General features: G+C 38.0%; 1 protein-coding gene across 1 annotated transcript in view; it reads right to left on the minus strand.

Annotated features, from left to right (window-relative positions):
- Positions 1–1,032: 1,032 nt before the first annotated feature.
- LOC134540541 (eukaryotic translation initiation factor 6) overlaps positions 1,033–18,074 on the minus strand; it is a 28,724-nt gene continuing 11,682 nt past the window's right edge. Inside the window, exons 5-6 of the mRNA XM_063383346.1 lie at positions 15,736–15,917; positions 1,033–10,561 (exon numbers count right to left, since the gene is read on the minus strand). Of these exons, the coding sequence (XP_063239416.1) occupies positions 10,552–10,561; positions 15,736–15,917 (192 nt within the window). The 3' untranslated portion in view covers positions 1,033–10,551. The remainder of the gene's footprint in view (positions 10,562–15,735; positions 15,918–18,074) is intronic.

Raw genomic sequence — 18,074 nt, forward strand, 5'->3', positions numbered from 1 at the left:
CTTGTTGCAGTCTAGTAGGCGTTCAGCTTTATTCGCGAAAAATGCCTGCCCCTATACACACACACACACACACACAATGTAGATGAGTACCATGGCCTAGTATTTTAGTAACAGGACAAAGTTCTTAGTAGGGTTGGAAATGGAATTTTTTTTTATGGCACCTTATAATTGCCATTCTTCTTCCAAATTGTTAAAAAATACTCCCTACACCCCCCCCCCCCCCCCCCCAACAAGATTAGCATATGGGCACCCTTGCCAGCCATTGCCTTCCGCAGTACGGAGGCGAGGGGGACAACACCTGGTCCCGGCCCCGAGCCAGAAGCTAACTCCCGAGTCATGCTGGGTCCTTCATGGCTATCGAACTGAACATCTACAGTCTTCACTTTTGTTGTTCAAAGTTTTTAATCTACATACACAGAAATTCTTGTTTGTTTGTCCCGTACGCGTTACTTATACCATTCATCCGATTGCGATGGATGAAACAACTTTGGTGAGTCGTGCCCCCGCCCGCAAAGGCTTATGAAGTACAGTAGGTGGCGCGCGAGTCGTTTCAACAAATGCTTGTATCTTATATATATAAAAATGAATGTATGTGTGTGTTCATCTGCTATGTGTTAATGCATCGTTCATCCAATCTTGATGAAATCTTGCACACGTGACTTTTGAAACACGAGGAAGGTCACCACCTGTGATATTTCCATAAAAACAACCCTTAAATTATAATTTAATTATTCTTGATGAAAAACTAGAGAGATAGTGAAAGATATAGAGGGATAGAGAGAAAGAGATAGAAAGATAAAATATACCATCTAATACAAAGGAAAGATATTGGGGAGATATAGAGAGAAAAAGAGGGGGGGAAGATATATATATATATATAAATACTTTGTATATATGTACAGACTTCAAACAAATTAGAAAAAAATTTAAAGGGGCATTGCAACGCATGCCGGGCATTTGTTACTGTAATATAAAGAAAAATATTTTAGTCAAGAAATACAATGGAAAAAAGTCAAAAGAATAACACATTCATATTATTTATAAAATTTATATTTTAAAATTAAACCATCATAATTTTTAATTAAGTAAAATTGTAGAAAAATTGTACTGGTATTTAACATGAACAAATATTTTGTTTCAAATAAAAGAGGCTACCCATATATAACCCATAGGTAGGCCTGTGGTAATGGTCACAATATCAAATCTTGATACAAATAATTTTTGTTTGTATTCCACGTTAAATGCGAACGTCCCAGTTTCAATGTACAAACGTGCCTGAAATAAGTACCCACACAGTGAACAGGACTGCCAACGCTCGGACTGGGGTACAAGCTGTAAACCGAAATTGTTTTTGATGATTTCAAAACACAGAAAGCACACTACCACAACTAACATTGCAAAAATTAATTCACAACAATTCGAAAGCATACTTATTTTAATAAAGCCATATACCACGTACAAGTATTTGTTAAAATATCTCTTTATAACCATCAAATAATGCTGGAAAAATGTTCATCCAGTTTTAATTTGAATTCAATATTTATATTCGAGAATATTTGGATCCAAAAGAATACTGGCTATTCATACAGGTAAACTGATAAGGCAACATAACCTTACTCATGTGTACTTACACGCTTAATACAGTAACCAGCAGCGTACATATTTTGAACTACAAAAAGAACGCAAAATGTGACAAGTGAACCACACCTCATGGAACAAGAGAACTAGCTAATCCTTGCAACATACACACATGCACACTGAGCCTTCACTTTGACCAGGGTGGTACTCGTAGCGATGAATGTGACAAGCACCAGCATGTTGGAGTTTTCCTCATTACCATTCTGAGTATGTTCTTAGACACAGTTCGTGCTTTTAAAAAAGATATTTCAAGATATTAACAAGATGGTTTCGGAGCAGAGCCGTCCAAAGGTTTGCGGCAAAATATCGTCAATACTTCCAAAGACTAGGCGTTACCGTGGCCGTAACTATAAATGATATCCGTGTGTATCAGATAACTGGTAATGTTTCCAGTGGATTTTATTAGCGATATATTATAATTTTTGTCCTACTATCAGTTAAAAAATATGTCAAGGAACAACTGGACACACAGATCCCCCCCACCCCCCTAATGTTGGCAAACTGCTGTTGCTTATGGGACAGAGACCAACACACTTTTGTATGTGAATGCATGTGTCTGCCAGAAATATGTTGCAATGATTACCGAAGGTTTGCGCTTGCGTTAATCTATGGTTGCTGAAAACTAAAAGGCTTAAAATGATGAAATGGGAAACTGTTCTGCAAGACTAAGTAAGCTGATACGAATATTGGTACAATTAACTGGAAGAAGGAAAATCAAAAAAAATATTTGCTGGGAAAAAAATGCCAAATAAAATGTACTCCCACAAATAATTCAATCTGATTTGAAGAAAACTGTAAAGGCTATTTATAATTTTCTATAATTATTTCTAGAATAAATTTATCATAGGAACTTAAAAATATGGTTACAAGTTTTGTTTTCAAAAGTTTGGTGCCATGCCATTCTAATCAACAAATATTTTAGGTTATTAGGCTTATTCTGAGCACTCCATGAGCAATCAATGTAGTTGTAAAATTAACTTCTAATAATTCAACAGGGGAAAAATAGACACTACATGTTTTTAATACTTAATTTAGTACTTATTACATTTCAATACTTAATATTAGAGACCCCAGAAAACAGTAAATAAAAGTGACCAAAAATGGTGTTAAAATATATCAAAAGTGGTGCAAAAATTCAGTACTAAAACATAAAAGGAAGGTGCAAAAAATTTAAGGTTACTTAAAATTCTGTATCATATGTTAATTTTTGCCTTTTATTCCCTTAGAAATTGTTTTCTATACGCTATGAATTAAACCTTAAGAATGTTTTGTAATTCCGAAGGAAAAAAATATTTAACTACCCAACTTTTTTTTCCCCCAATTCTTCCGTAAAAGTTTAGGTTAGCTAAACAAACACAATAAACCATCCACAATGCTTAGAGTATTTATATGCAGCTGACCTAACCAAGCATTTACACTAGTTTTAAGTACAGTATTTACCCGCAGAAGATTTGCTCCTACACATGGGTCACATCTATAATTATGGGCATAAAAATCCAACCTTTTCACCGCAAGCCCTTGAATTTGGGTTGCTTCGTATATCTGTCCCCAGTAGAACACAGGTAAGGCTTTATGGTCCACGTCTCGGCTAACTGCTACCTAAGTAACACAGCACTGATGTTGACTATCTGTCCTTTGCCTCTCCCTTCTCCATCGTTTATGGCCCTTTGCCCCTCCACAAGCACCATCTACGAGAAAATACAAAGGAAAAGCATACTATACCGTCCTTAGCATATATTGTATACAGGGGCGTAGCCCAGGGGGGGGGGGGGGGTTATAGGGGTTCGAACCCCCCCCCCCCCCCCCCAGAGCACCAAATCTTTAATTAATTTCTTATTCATCACTCAAACAAATTTCATATTAAAATTAATAAAATTTTTACCATTACAATATTTAAATTTAAGAACCGAAAACTGCTAAAATAGCACTATTTTACTCCTTCAAATCTAAATTTTCCCGGGGGAGGACCCCCGGACCCCCCGCTTTAATACAGGGGAGGGGGGGGGCCATGCTTCTTAACACCCGCCATACACAAATCCTGGCTACGCCACTGATTGTACATATTTTTTCCCTTCCCCTTTTCCAAGCGAGAAACAACTGCAAGCTACTACCTATTTCTTGTTAACTTTTTTTTTCTGTCAGTTCCTTCAATTAAAAAAACAAGAACGCCCTTACACCAGTTGTCATGGAACGATGGGAGTTTCAAGCGTGGGGAAATTTCGCACGAAAACAAATGTCTGGACACAACTGCACCACCAAAGCCTGTCAAGACAAGAGATGCGAAGGACTGCGCACGGCGCCAGTTCACGGACATTTGCGGCGGTGAGAGAGGGGGGGAGAACCGTAAACTCTGCTGCGTGGCAGCACGCACGCACTCACGCACACGTATGCACACCTCTTCCCGTTTCCACGCACACTGCCTGGTTTATCTTTAGATTTTCCCCCTCCAGCCACGTCCCTTACCGGCGGCGGCTACGGTTGCCGCCCGACAGGTGGGGCACACACACCTTAACGGCGCAGTCAGGGTGTCCACATGGAAAAAAATATTTCGTACCAACTTAGGCGAGAAAAAAGTACTATATTTGAAAAAAAAAAAGTACTAAATTACAATTTGTAATGGTTTTTAACAATTTAGGAAGTTATTATGACATTTCAATGCTCAAACTTAAATATCACACCACATACATACATTCCATTTATTTATTTTATATATTTTGTATTTTTGTTCCGTTGATACCACATGGAGTCAAGGCTCTGGGATATAGAACATGTCACGTTATTTAGTTCCCTTTACGTACATATATGTATGTGCAGACATTAATATTTGCATACATGATGCAAGTTAAAAAAAAAAAGTACAGAACATGTTACATAATTTAACTGTATAGTGATACTTTATGCAAAACATGAAGCAGCTGTTATCACAAGTCCATAGTTTTTAAAAAATAATTACGCTTAATAATAAAACATATTGGGGTAACTGTAATATTATTATATTAAAGGAAAAAAGTACTAGATCCGAGCGTAAATGTACTAGACCACTAAAAAACTTATAAAAGTACTAGATCTAGTAGGAAAGTACTAACTGTAGACACCCTAGGCACAGTTCGTGATGTTTTACAAGCACTGCCGAGATATTTTAACTAAACCAATTTATTCTTACCCTTAACATATTTATTAAAAACCAACACAGCTAGTTACTTACACGTATTCAACCACACAGTGCAATCCTAGAATTTTATCCATGTGGAGCTGCCCTTTGAAGTAACTGTTTGAAAAACGTTTACATACGTGCTAATGTACCTTACTGCTCTTTGAGGCAAAATCACAGCACCATTGTAATGGGCAGAACTGCTGTAGTTCCTATGATTTCAACCTGGAATTTAAATTATGTGTTCCGGGTCATGAAATATACTTGGAATAAAATGCAAAATTAAGTGTAGAATACTGCGTGTAATTTTAAAAGGTTCATAGTACTCCGGCGACAACACACACTTGTTGCGATGAAAAAAATCACATAAGGGTCACACTAAATGTTATTAAACAAAACATTGGCGTAAAATGTGCAAACCACACACAGGTAAATACTGTACAGCGAAACCCCTTATTTACGTTATCCCGTTATTTGCACTATATTCTTCAGGTCCCGTTTGGTTCCCATATAGTCCAATACAATACTTTCCCGCGAATTACGTCTCAAAAATCGAATCAATCCCGCTATTTACGTCACGTAACAACCATAAACAACCAGAAAATACCGTGGAGCTAGTAGGCAATGAACATTTTAAATAGCAAAATATACATATTTTATAACATGAAAAGTTGCTTTTATTTCTAAACATGTAATAATTTAAGCCTAGGCGTGTAAAAGTACGAGTAATTATAGCAGGAGACAATCTAAAATGCACGAGGGAAAAACGTAAACTCATGAATGTACAAACATGGCTGCTTGTAAGTTCTGATACTGTATTTATGTCACAACTTAGCCGAAATACTGGTACGAGACATAAACTTCACAAGATAAAATGAGCGGTGTCTTGGTAACTGTTTTATACGTCTTTTATAATTTGGGAAGTATTGTACAGTTGACGCCATATTTTTTAAACTAACCATTTATTTCTGGGGATCGTAAATAATTAATTATTGGTATCAAGACATCATGATAAACGTAAACTTGAACATGTCACGGCAGCGAGAAAACTGGTGCGTATACCAATAAACTGGTATTAGAACTGGATAAAATTGGTACACGGGAGGTGGAGCTTATATTTTTTTCCGCTAAGCTCGCATCTATTGGTTGGCGGCTGATGGCGTCATGAGTCTGGGCGGAGCATAGAGTGCGCATGCGCCGCCGCGTCGTTACAGCAGCTGACCGAGTACAATGACCTTTCTCCGCGTTTGGCGCGCTATTGACGGTAAATATTCATCAATTTGCGGCCTTTTCTTAAAATTTTTTTTACTGTGAGCAATGTGTATGTAGCCCGTATTTGTTATAAACCCTGCCGGTTGCAACTGTATTTATAATTTGGAGAGGCAAATAATCTCCTTGAACAGCCTAAAAAGCAAGCAGAAGAAAATTTCAAATTTATTTTTTAGGAAGTAATCAGAAAAACATTTTGGCTTTCATTCTTTTTTTATTTTTGTCAAATGTGGTAAATTAATAATTGATTAAATACTAAAGTAAAATTTGTTGTTAGTGTGTTTGTACCTGCATTGTAGTATGTGCTATTAAACAAAAGGAAAAAAATTCTAAATAAGGTAAACTGTACTCCTTTTTATACTTTTCCCTTTATTTACACTTTCCCGCTTTTTACACTTTTTTACTTTGTCCCCATGAAAAGTGCAAATAAGGGGTTTTGCTGTATTTGGAATTCTGATGACCAAACCTAAAAACTCATTAAAAACTTCTTGAAGTATCACAGCACCCTTTTAGAGAATGTTTGAAGAACACGTCTAAATAAATAAAAAGCAGTTTTATTACCTTTGTTCAGAAAAGAGAGTCTTTATCAAATTACAGATTAAATATGCAACTGATAATCTCTATAACTTTATTAAAATTCGAACAATAAACTAAACTAACTTACTGCTAAATTAACAAGACATAGTAGGTACTAAAAAACACCAGTACACCAATTCCCACATTTGGCATTATCTACATAGTGTGTACATTCCTAGATGTTGTATTAACAACTTAAATAAACGTAAAGGGACAGGGATAAAGGTACGTAAAACACATTGGAACATATTATTTCTTGGTCTAAACTATAAAATTTTGATAATGTAAAATGTATACAAACAAGAGGATATGTTATTTCTGTTTGTATTTCACAATTGTTTGGAAACAAAAGTTACGTAAAACAGGTATAATATAAAATGCATAGGTGCTTCCCTTGTAAACAAAGCCATCTCACTTTTAAAGAAAATTACCAAAGATACAATGATACAAAATGTATAACGCTGTGTTGTACGCTCACCACAAACAACATAGATTAAATACAAAGATCTATGAAAACTGTGTGAGGTTTGGAAAAATGGCATACCGTATTTACTCGAATAATCGTCGCCATTGCTTAATCGTCGCACCTATTGTTTGAGGTAATGAATTTGGTATTTAAGATTCTCCTCATAATCGTCGCACCCTAATTTATTGACGGCGACTGAGGCGCGAGGCGCGAATGGAACAGCCGTAAACACAATGGAACAGCCTGCTTTCATGTGGCGTGTGGCGCGATCGGAACAGCCGTAAACACAATGGAACAGCCTGCTTTCATGTGGCGTGTGGCGCGATCGGAACAGCCGTAAACACAATGGAACAGCCTGCTTTCACGTGGCGTGTGGCGCTTCTCATTGGTCCAACCTTGAGCGGCATGTCCTAATTGGCCGTGTGGGAGGAAGGAATGTGTGTGGAAGATAAGATGCTGTGATGCCATTGTTTATCTCGTTTGCATTGGAGTGGAAAGTACCGGTAATTGCAGAGTTTGAGAAAGTTCATTTTGTGAAAATATGGGTAAATACAATTCGTATACTGCCGCTTTCAAGTTGCGCGTAATCACATTTGCAGAAGAGCATGGAAATCGGGCCGCGGAAAGAGAATTTTCAGTAAGTGCAAAACATGTTCGTGACTGGCGAAAACAAAACGACAATTTGAATAACACGTGACGATAGCGGCGACTAAGATGACGTTGACGTCCCGGCAAATGAATCTGATACATCAGAATTTAGTTCAGACAATGAATAGATAAACTTGGTTAGTGTTCAGACTGAATGTGTTTTATAAATGTATTTTGTTTATTGATTTTTTCGCAATGTCGTGTTTATACTATATTTTTATTTTGCCAAACTTCTTGTAACCAAAAGTTGTTTTGTTTATTTTGCGCGTATTGTAAATAAATATTACGTATAGGTACCATGTACCTAGATATTAACTTCTTTAATTTAGCATTTTCATGCGATTTACAAAAAAATTTTACTTAAAAATTTTTTTGTTCAATTTTTCCTCACTTAATGGTTGCACCTCAATTTTTCTCCTTAAAATTTGGTAAAATTGCTGCGACGATTATGCGAGTAAATACGGTAATTCAACCTAAAGAAACAGCTGTATTTTGCGTAAAACTTTACGTTTCCACAAAAATGTTTAAATTTCACAAAAAACTTAAAAAATGACTGAATTTTGTAACTTTTCGCAAATTTCACTTTTCACCATTTATCAGGGACGCTACTAATTATTGAAATGTACACAAACTTCTCAACTATACTAATTTCACAACTTTTTACCAGTACTGATTTCAGTTCCATAAATTTACTTGTGCTAACATAAAATTCTTTAGTCCCTTTCTTTGGCCACCAGGGAGTTTATAGTGTTGTGGTGGCAAACACACCAATTCAAAATTTATCTTATTTCGTTAAGCTTGTCCCATTCATGCTTTATTCATCACAATGTTTTTTGTGAAATAAAAATGTCTTAACCAAAGCACTATTTTTTTGTCCTGTGTCACAACATGACTACGAATACCACCCAAGAAACGTTACCGAGCCTTGGTATTCATGAATATACTTGCAACCACAATACACTTAATATTTTATGTACATTCCTTAGAGTGAACACCCACACTTGGCATACAAATACAAACAGATGCTTCTCAAGAACACACTCATGATGCTTACAGGGCACACACAGTACATTTGTTTCAGCGAAAGACTGAAAAAGGAACCAACAAACTTAGGAATCATCATCTTTAAGCTACGGCCACACAGGGCGCTGTTCTCGCTATGTTCGCGATGTTCGCTACGCGAGTAAAATACAGCCAGCTGTGTTCGCTCTGTAGGCGACGTCCCCAATGTGTTTTGTTCTCTGCTATTTTCCTAAAATGTCGCTGACTTCCCGCATGCGCAGATAAAAAAAAAATATCTGTTTTCGCGCGAAATTGTGCTGACTTCTGCATTTGCTTTTTATGAAGTTTAATTTCTATCGGTATTGTCAAGTCAACAGAAAAGTTAATTGAAAGATTATAAAAATATACATGTTTATAGCATGAATCAATGGAAGGATATAAGGCAGGATATGCCTGGGATTTGATTCCAAGTGAATGCTATCAAACCGAGTTGAATTTATCCTGAAATAATCCACAAATTTTGTTTCGTCCTCACTAGCAACTGCTTCGTCAAATGACGAAATTCTTCAGATTCTTATGTTTTTATATTGAATTCATGAATCCATTTCTGTTTTCGTTCTTGTACTGCGAGAGCCAGCAGAATAATATCGTCAGGATCATCACTGGAATCCCACGGCTTGCGTCTCTCCGACATTGCGAACTGGACTGATCTGTCTGGCCGCCTGGCGCAGCGAACATAGCGTAGCTTTCTGTGTGGCCTCGGCCAGTAGCGGATCCAGAGGGGGGGCTAAGGGGCTCAAGCCCCCTCCAAAAGCATCTGGGTCCACTATTGTTTTAGTGTTTGTCTTGATAAAGCCTAGCCTCAGCTGGGTCAAGCCCCTCCCAAATCAAAATTCTGGATCCGCCACTGGCCTCGGCTTTAATGTCTGAAAACAGTGGAGTTCAGCACGAGCATTACGTGACCGCAGCACTCTCGGAGGAGCACGATCTACGGAAGAGGCGAGCGAAAATTGTAAGAACTAGTTACGCAGTGTCGCATACCAACTGAATGAAGTGCGATCACGCTCTGCTTCGGTACACATCCCTGACTCCTACGTGTGATAACACAGTTTCCATTTTTTAAAGTAATGGAATAATTAGAAACATTTAACAATACAATATTACACAATTTTCTCGTTAATGTGTTACATGAATTAGTTTACCTACTCTTCTTCTAGCTTCGTTACTTGCTTAATTAAGTTAACTCGAATTTAAATATTTTAATGTAAAATTCTTACAATTTTTAAATTCCATACACAAAAATTTAAAAAAGTACTGAATATTATGGTTTTTTATTTTTCACTGTGAGCTACGTACATTTTGAAAGTTTCATTTTAAAAACAAGCGAATACTGCCAACTGTTGTGAGATCATGAATGTTGCTACACTTAAGTAAATGTTCATGTTCTTAGCGATAAAGTTAACAATCTAAACGAGGAATAATAAGGTGTTTTTGAGTATGGTTTATATGCCATTCAAACTACAGCAAAAAATATATATTTATGTATTAAACTAACACAACCAGGGACATGAACCCAAGACTGTGATGGCGCTTGCTCCCTGGGACACACCGTAGGTAACTATGTCTGTAACTACGTGCATGCTGCCCACGTGTGCAAGGCTCGTTAAGGGAGAAGATGATTCACAAGTCTGGAAGCACCCTCATGCGTGTGTGCTATGTGTGTGTGTACGTAACGCAGCAAGCACCTGCCGGCACACTGGCGCGTCTCGCACACAGCTCAGCCTCTTCCTCGGGCCGCGCATCACGACAGGCTGGAACACACACGCAAGTAAAACAGACAAGTGAACAACCAGATAAAAGTCCCTAACAAAACTACCGTATATACTCGTGTATAGCGCGCCCTTTTTTCCCCTCAAGTAAAGGAAAAAAATAAGGATGCGCACTATACACGGGGAAAAAAATTTTTGGGGGGGGGGGGGGGGAGGCGGGGAGGAGTGGAAGTCGTTAACTGCCGGGTGACGGGTGACGTTTCTGGCCAGTCCCCACACATACGCACAAGCAACAGGGCCTCTGTTTCACACACACACACACACACGCACACGCGCGCGCGCAAGCTCGCACATCATGGTCTCTTGTTTATTTTTAGACCTCCCCCCTTTACAGAAAGCCAGCTCAGAAGCTAGTAAAAAGAGAGAGAGAAAGAGAGAATGTTATCACCAGTTCCCCCCCCCCCCCCCTGCAACTTCTTCGCTTCCTCCATTCCTCACCGGTGAGTCATCAAGTTCTCTGCGCCAGCTTAGCAACGTAGCGCGGCACGCCTCCCTCCCTTCCTTCCTTCCTTCCTCCCACGTACTAGTTGTGACGATATAGCGCTTCATTATCTTCCGTTTAGACAGCAGAGTTTATGTATTTTCCTGACGCATCACCACACATCAATTTAAATAATCAGGTACCACAAAATGTTAGTAAAATTTAGTTATGGGGGAAAAAAAAATTTCAATTTTTTTTTTCTTTGGAATTAGTTGCAAAAATCGTGGTGCACGCTATACACGAGGGCGCGCTATACACGAGTAAATACGGTAATCAAAATTGTAGGCCTGAATATGTAGATTTGGACTACACCAATCCCTCACTTAGCAAGACTGATGCGTTTCTAAAAATGCTTGTGTTATTCAAAATCGCATATTCTAAAGCATTAGTTTCCATAAAAAGCAAGGCTAATTGATTTAATGTGTCCCAAAATTGTGTAGATAAATATACTTCTCGTAATATAAACGCGTAGGATAACACTCAACGATAAATGCGTCACACCATTTATCTTTATATGCCTCTCATCGCACACTGTATGACAAATACGACACAGCGTAACGGGAGATACGTGGTTATGTACTTTATCGTCAGTCGGCCGGCTGACTTGCCCGCCCGGGTGTGACCTTCAACTCATGTCGCGTACCTTTCCAAACAATCCTTTACTAACAGTGAAATCGATATTACTGTACGGATAATTACAATTTAATTTTTCAAAAAATGAAGTGCTTATCACCACCTGATTCACACCAATCCTGTCAGGCCAAAGATTATTTTTTTCATTGCAACATTTATTTAACAACCTTTTCCATGTGAATCATCTGTTCATTTCTGTTTCGGTATCTAATGTCACATACATTCCCGCTAGTACAACCAACAGCATTAGACTTATATAAACTTCTGATAGAGCCCTTATTTCGTACGATTGTGCGCACAGTTGACTTGCTTGAAACTAAAGTGCACCAACAAATGTGTGGCCTTCATGACATTCTGCACGCCATAATACTTCTAGTTTTGTCTCAAATACTTGAACACGATGCATTATGAGTAGGGATGGTGATTTTTCGTTTTCGCGAAATAGATGCGAAAATATGCTTAATTATTATTTTTCCGCTATAAAATGCGAAATCTAGACTGTTCCGAGATAAATGCGAAATCTAGACTATTCCGAGATAAATGCGAAATCAAGGTAAAAAACGTAGATTCGTCTTCACTGTACACAATTTATTTACCGATTGTATTTCGTTTCAGTTCAGTATCAAAATAAACCATCATTTTATGGCGTATTCAGCACAAGTATCTTATTGTCACGTCATTCACAACACTATTGTTCGTAAATATTGAATGAAAAATGGCCATCTGTGCCTCGCGATAGTAAACAAAGCAAAGAACAACTAGCTGGAAGAGTGTCCGTCATCTTGCAGAGTACAAGTTTTTAGGCCGCCATATTGCGACTTCTCTGCTTCGCCGCGCTAACAATTCCCATTTTCTGGCTATATTTCACGTGAAAGCCGCGTTCTTGTGTAGTCTGTGGAAGGTGGTGTGTTTTGTATACTGTTATTTCTCGTGGTAAAAATGGGACGAAACGTAATTTCCATTCGCGATCGCATAAATGAATACAAAAGTGAACAGTTCTACGAAAGTGATACGAATATTTTAATGCGCAATTTATGTAATCGCCGTCTGGAGTGAAAAAAAAAAAAGATGTACTTGAAAAGCACATTAAATCTGAGGGACATCAGTCTGCAAATAAAAAGATTCACCAAGAAATCGGACGAAGAAAAAAAGTCGGTAAAACGGCAAGCAACGGTTTCTGGCATGATCGAAAACCAAAAGAAGGCGAAAATTAAAAAAAAAAAAAAAAAAAAATTGAAAAAACGAGTTTCAATAACATTATTTGTGCACTCTACATCAACTATGGCCATGAACACGGCTAAAAAATATTTATTGTAATTTTAAGTATTCGATTTATTGCATTCATAAGTGCTAAAAAATTGTTTGGAAACCTGCCAAGATAGGCTATCTTTGTAGTTGTGCTAGATCTTTATTTCTGTATGTTAATAATTAATATGTGTATTATTTAATGCTTTTTATAAATATACTTTTCTTCGGTAATGTAAAATGAGAGAATTGGCTAAATTTTGATTTTAAAAATGCTACAAAATGCTAAATTTCAAATTCAAAATGCTAAATGTTATTATTTTAAATGCTATAAATCACCATCTCTAATTATGAGTTATCAAGACGTTGCTTTTTGTCTGAGTGAATTCCCTGCCACTGGCTAGACTGAGTTCACGGCCCTGTCTTTGGCCAGGTGACAACAATACGCCACAGCACGGCACGGCACGGTGGCATACGCGTGGACGTAAAGACATTCGGTCCTTTACACTCCATAGCCACAATTTAACTTGTCATGGCTGATGTTTGTACAAGAGCCCATAGCGTAGACAGACCTGTGCGCGATTCTCTTCTCCCCCCCCCCCCCCTTGTTTGGCTAACTGTATCCCACGGATAGAGTAGTTGAAACAGACTTTGTGGCGTCGTGCACGACTTTATTTTGCCTGCGGAGATTTCGCGTCAACCGAAATTTTACAGAAGTGCTATTCAAGACTGAGGCAGTAAAATTAACATCGCACTAAATGAATTAGCGCAATCTGAAGACGTGCTAAGTGAGAGATAGGTGTACCTTGTTGGGTTTCAGCATCAAGGAGAGAAATATTAAATTAAATATTTGTACTAAACTGCTATAAAAATAAAATTAAAAAAAAAAAAAAAAAAAAAAAACTAAACTGTAGTAATCTTCTTGATGCCACAAAAATTAGCCTGTTATCAGCAACCATTAATTAATATATACACTGAACAAAACTAATTATATTTTACACAATCATCACAAATTTCAACAAGTAAGAAAGTTATTATTCTTTACCAGTTCATAAAATAAATGTAAAAAAAAAATTCAACCGTTATTTAAATAAAATGTAATTAGAGGGTCAAATACATTTATTACGTTGCGTATTTTAAGTTTGTTGTAACCAGTACAACTGTTTACAGTTATATTATTATTATTTTTATTATTATTGTAACATTAATTGTATATTTCATGAGTGAATATTATGTATTTAATTATTTTATTGTAAAGAGGACAACCACGGTATAACAGATATGACACATCTGATTGCCACAGACAACACACTTTTAAGTTCAGGGTCTTCTAAGAATTATTCTTTGGAAACTTTATTCATGTGGTCTTAGTTCGATACTCTTACACTCTAACATCCAAGTTTTTATTTCACTATGCAGTTTATTCTGTTTGCTGATATCGATAGCTCCTTGGTTGCTAGGGACTGAAAGTAAAGAGTTATAAGGAGGAAGAAGGGAGACGCCATCGCCATCTTGCAGCGGGAAGACGTTTCTCGGGCTGGGGCGAACCAAAGCCTTGGTTGCCGCCCGAGAAATAGAAGATTCACGTCATCCGCGATTGTGTACTACTTAGAATTCTCCGCTCTACGAGTTGAGAGAATTGTATCTGGACTAAATAAGTCCTAGATAGGGAGTATCGGCGACTTCGAGTGCCAACTTCCGCGTCGGTCCCGTTTTCGTCCCGTAGTGGTTCCAGACATCTGAGGGCCGCGCCAGCTGCGATCGGCCACGATGATTGGTGAGACCGATCCAGATTAAACCAGACTTTCTAGGACGAGAGGGAAGTCGAGTCTTCAGCAGATACCCGGCTACCTCAGAGCTTCTGTAGTTCGCTAATTACAGCTTACAGCATCCAGAGTTCCAGTGTAGCAGCAGACCACCTGGAGGTCCTGTGAAGAGAGCCTCAAGCCTCCGACAACGTATAGCTAGACCCGGCAGGATGTTCAACGTGTTCTAGTGACGTCATTTGCATCTAATTACCGACACCTAGGTTTGACACCTTGGTTGTTCTCGCTTAATTACATATTAACCGTAACTTCACACCCATAATCAAGAACACATTAAAATCATATGTTTTTCAGTTATTATTATCTCATTTATATGCAAATTTCCACTATTCACACAACAATACCAAATTTCCTTTTTATAATTACTTTCTGGACAGTAACACAGGGCAGTGACGTGCTAGCTGGACTATCAGTCTGGGCAGACCATCCAGTAGCAGCGTTCCTAGTATTTACTGCGACGAGGGTAGGTGCCAAGAACCCCATGAGAACACATATCAATAATTAGAGCGAGTTGAATACCATATAATACAGAGCAAGGAGATTTAATTACAGTGGCTACCACAACTAGGGGGCCAACAGCATAAATAATTTAACTTCATTGTCTATTGTTCAGTGTCGTCAATATTACAATGCTTACAGTTGAAACTATTAAACATTCTTTCATGGACAAAATGTAATGAGGATAAAATGAAGAGATAAATTGAAGGGACGGAAGCAGCGGCACAGACCTCTCGATAAGCGAGGCCCTAAGTTGTCTTTTGTTTAGTGTCGTCAGTGTTGCAATGCTTATAGTTGAAACTATTAAACATTCTTCCACGGACACAATGTAATGAGGATAAAATGAAGATATGATGAGCGAGGCCCTGTGTTGCCTGTTGTTTAGTGTCGTCAATATTACAATGCTCACAGTTGAAACTATCAAACACTCTTCCACGGACAGGGAGTAACGGGACGGGACCAGGGGCACAGACCTCTCGATGAGTGAGGCCCGCATGCTGGTCGCGATGGCGGAGGGATGCGCCTCGTTCAGCTTGAAGATGCTCTCCACGACGGACAGCTCAGTGGAGGTGGTGTCCAGGCCGCAGAAGGCACACCAGTCGTTCACCACCATGCCGGCCGCGATCACCTCCGAGCCCCGGTTCACGGTGCCCGCCTGGAGACAAGCCCCCCTTGCCGCTGACCCACCGCCGCTCCCACAAGCTGACGTCCGCCACGCGTTGCTACGTCACTTTCAAATTCCCTTGCCGAGGGAGACTACACAAGTTTAACTAAAAAGTAGAGTACACAAAAGCATGCCAAACAATTTAAATCAAAACCTTTTTTCGTTAAAACTTAAGAACAGAAAAATAAAAAAAAACATGATCCGAACGTGAGCCGCAGAGCATAACTATCGTTGTGGTACACACTAACCAAAGAGTATATAAAGGATAAGAGTTGTAACTCAATGTTATTACGAGCGAACCTTGTCTAGCTCATTCGTTTGCCGAACGTACCCGAAGTACGGACTTCAATTGTGCCAACTGCTAAACACACTAAATAAATAAAATTTGATTTGTCATCGCTGCCACCATCACGATAAAATTATTTATTGAATTATATTAAAATACAATAATTAAACAAGTTGTACACGTTTTAATTAATATTACACCATTTGCTTACTTTCTGTAGTACATTTTTATTGAAATAATGGTCATTTTTTTATATTACAACGTTTGCAGCATGTTAGACCGAATCCTCGGAATTATTCGGTAAGGAATTCGTTGCCCTATTCGAGTTGGAGGGGCCTGACACTAACCACACTAATGAGTGCGGGCTCAAATGTAGTCAACTCGGCATGAGACAAGAGCGCGGGCGTTGCATGCAATCGGCGAGCTGTCGATGTTGATATTCGACTATGTGTGCGCACTCTTATACGGGCATCAACACAACCAAACATTAATAATGCCAAATAGCGCAGGCTACATTTTTACATGCACAACACAGCGGCGACAAAGACGAACATATAAATGTTATAATTTTTGAAAACGTCTTTAAAAAAATATGCATATCTGACAACTTTGTATTTCAGTTAATTAACTAAGTAAGCTGTAATATCCAAACGAATAATAGAATTAAAAATTAAAATACATCGTTTTTTTACGGAAAATTTTTTTATGGGCAACATCTTACATGTAAAAAAAATAATAATAATGTTTATCTTATTGAGAAAATAGGAAGGCCAAAACAATTGACCATATTGGACGGGATATCGTATTTGGCGGGTACATCTGAAACAAGTTTTACTGAAACATATAATACTGCATTTTCCCATTATAACTACCAAACCGCCCGACAGCAACTTCAAAACCAAATGCTGTTCCACGGTGCTTTATGTCATGTTTGCTACATAGACACAGCGCTCTGCATCTAATAGAGGAACCAAAAACAAGTGACTTTTAGGCGAGAATTTTTTTTTTCCGAATTTTGACACCTTAAAACAACGGTGCGACGATTATGCGATAAAACACTGTAATTTGCACTAAGCAAAAATAAGAATTAATTTTCAATTTATGGTTTTTTTAAAAGTTGATAATAGCAGTTCTATAGCCGATACTATGCAGATATGGTTAAAGACCTACAGAGAAACATGACAAGTAAACAGATAAGTACACAGATTTTGGGATTTAAACATTGGGTAATGATTTTTTGATTAATTTCAATAGTGAAAAAAAAAAAAAAAAAACTTGGCTTTAGACATTGCAGTAAAAATTTATTTTAGCTGTTCTATTAACTTTCATCAATGCATGTAGAATTCTTTTTATGTACACATTTCAAGTAACTTGTCATGAAATATTGAAGCAGTTGATAAAAATAATTATGCTTGATATACACTTAATATTAGCCTAAGTGTGTTTTAATTTTTAATGTTGAAGATGAAATCCACTAATTTTAATGACGAAATTCACTTTGTAACACCACCATGAAATCTTGGCTCTAGATACCACAGTTGGGAAATGTGTACGATGCAACAGCAGACGCAGGAGGGTTGCAGCCGGACGAAAGCAGTGCCACACATGTGTGAGATTCACTCCGCAACATCACCATGAAATCTTGGGTCTCGTCGGATTTGTAAATAGTGCTTACCCTAGATTTATGTTAACTAATCCAAGTGTTGGATGCTTCAAAATTCAAATATGGCGCCATTTTGCTGCCACTAACTCAAGCGATCCTGGTGGCCGCCGGGAAAGACTCAGTGGTTCATCTGGTACCGGCGTCATCGGACGTCCGGCTATCGTTTTTGACTTTCATGTTATCTGGTAACAGTTTCAGT

The sequence above is a fragment of the Bacillus rossius genome, chromosome 17 (genome assembly GCF_032445375.1).
Source record: "Bacillus rossius redtenbacheri isolate Brsri chromosome 17, Brsri_v3, whole genome shotgun sequence".
NCBI lineage: Eukaryota > Metazoa > Arthropoda > Insecta > Phasmatodea > Bacillidae > Bacillus > Bacillus rossius.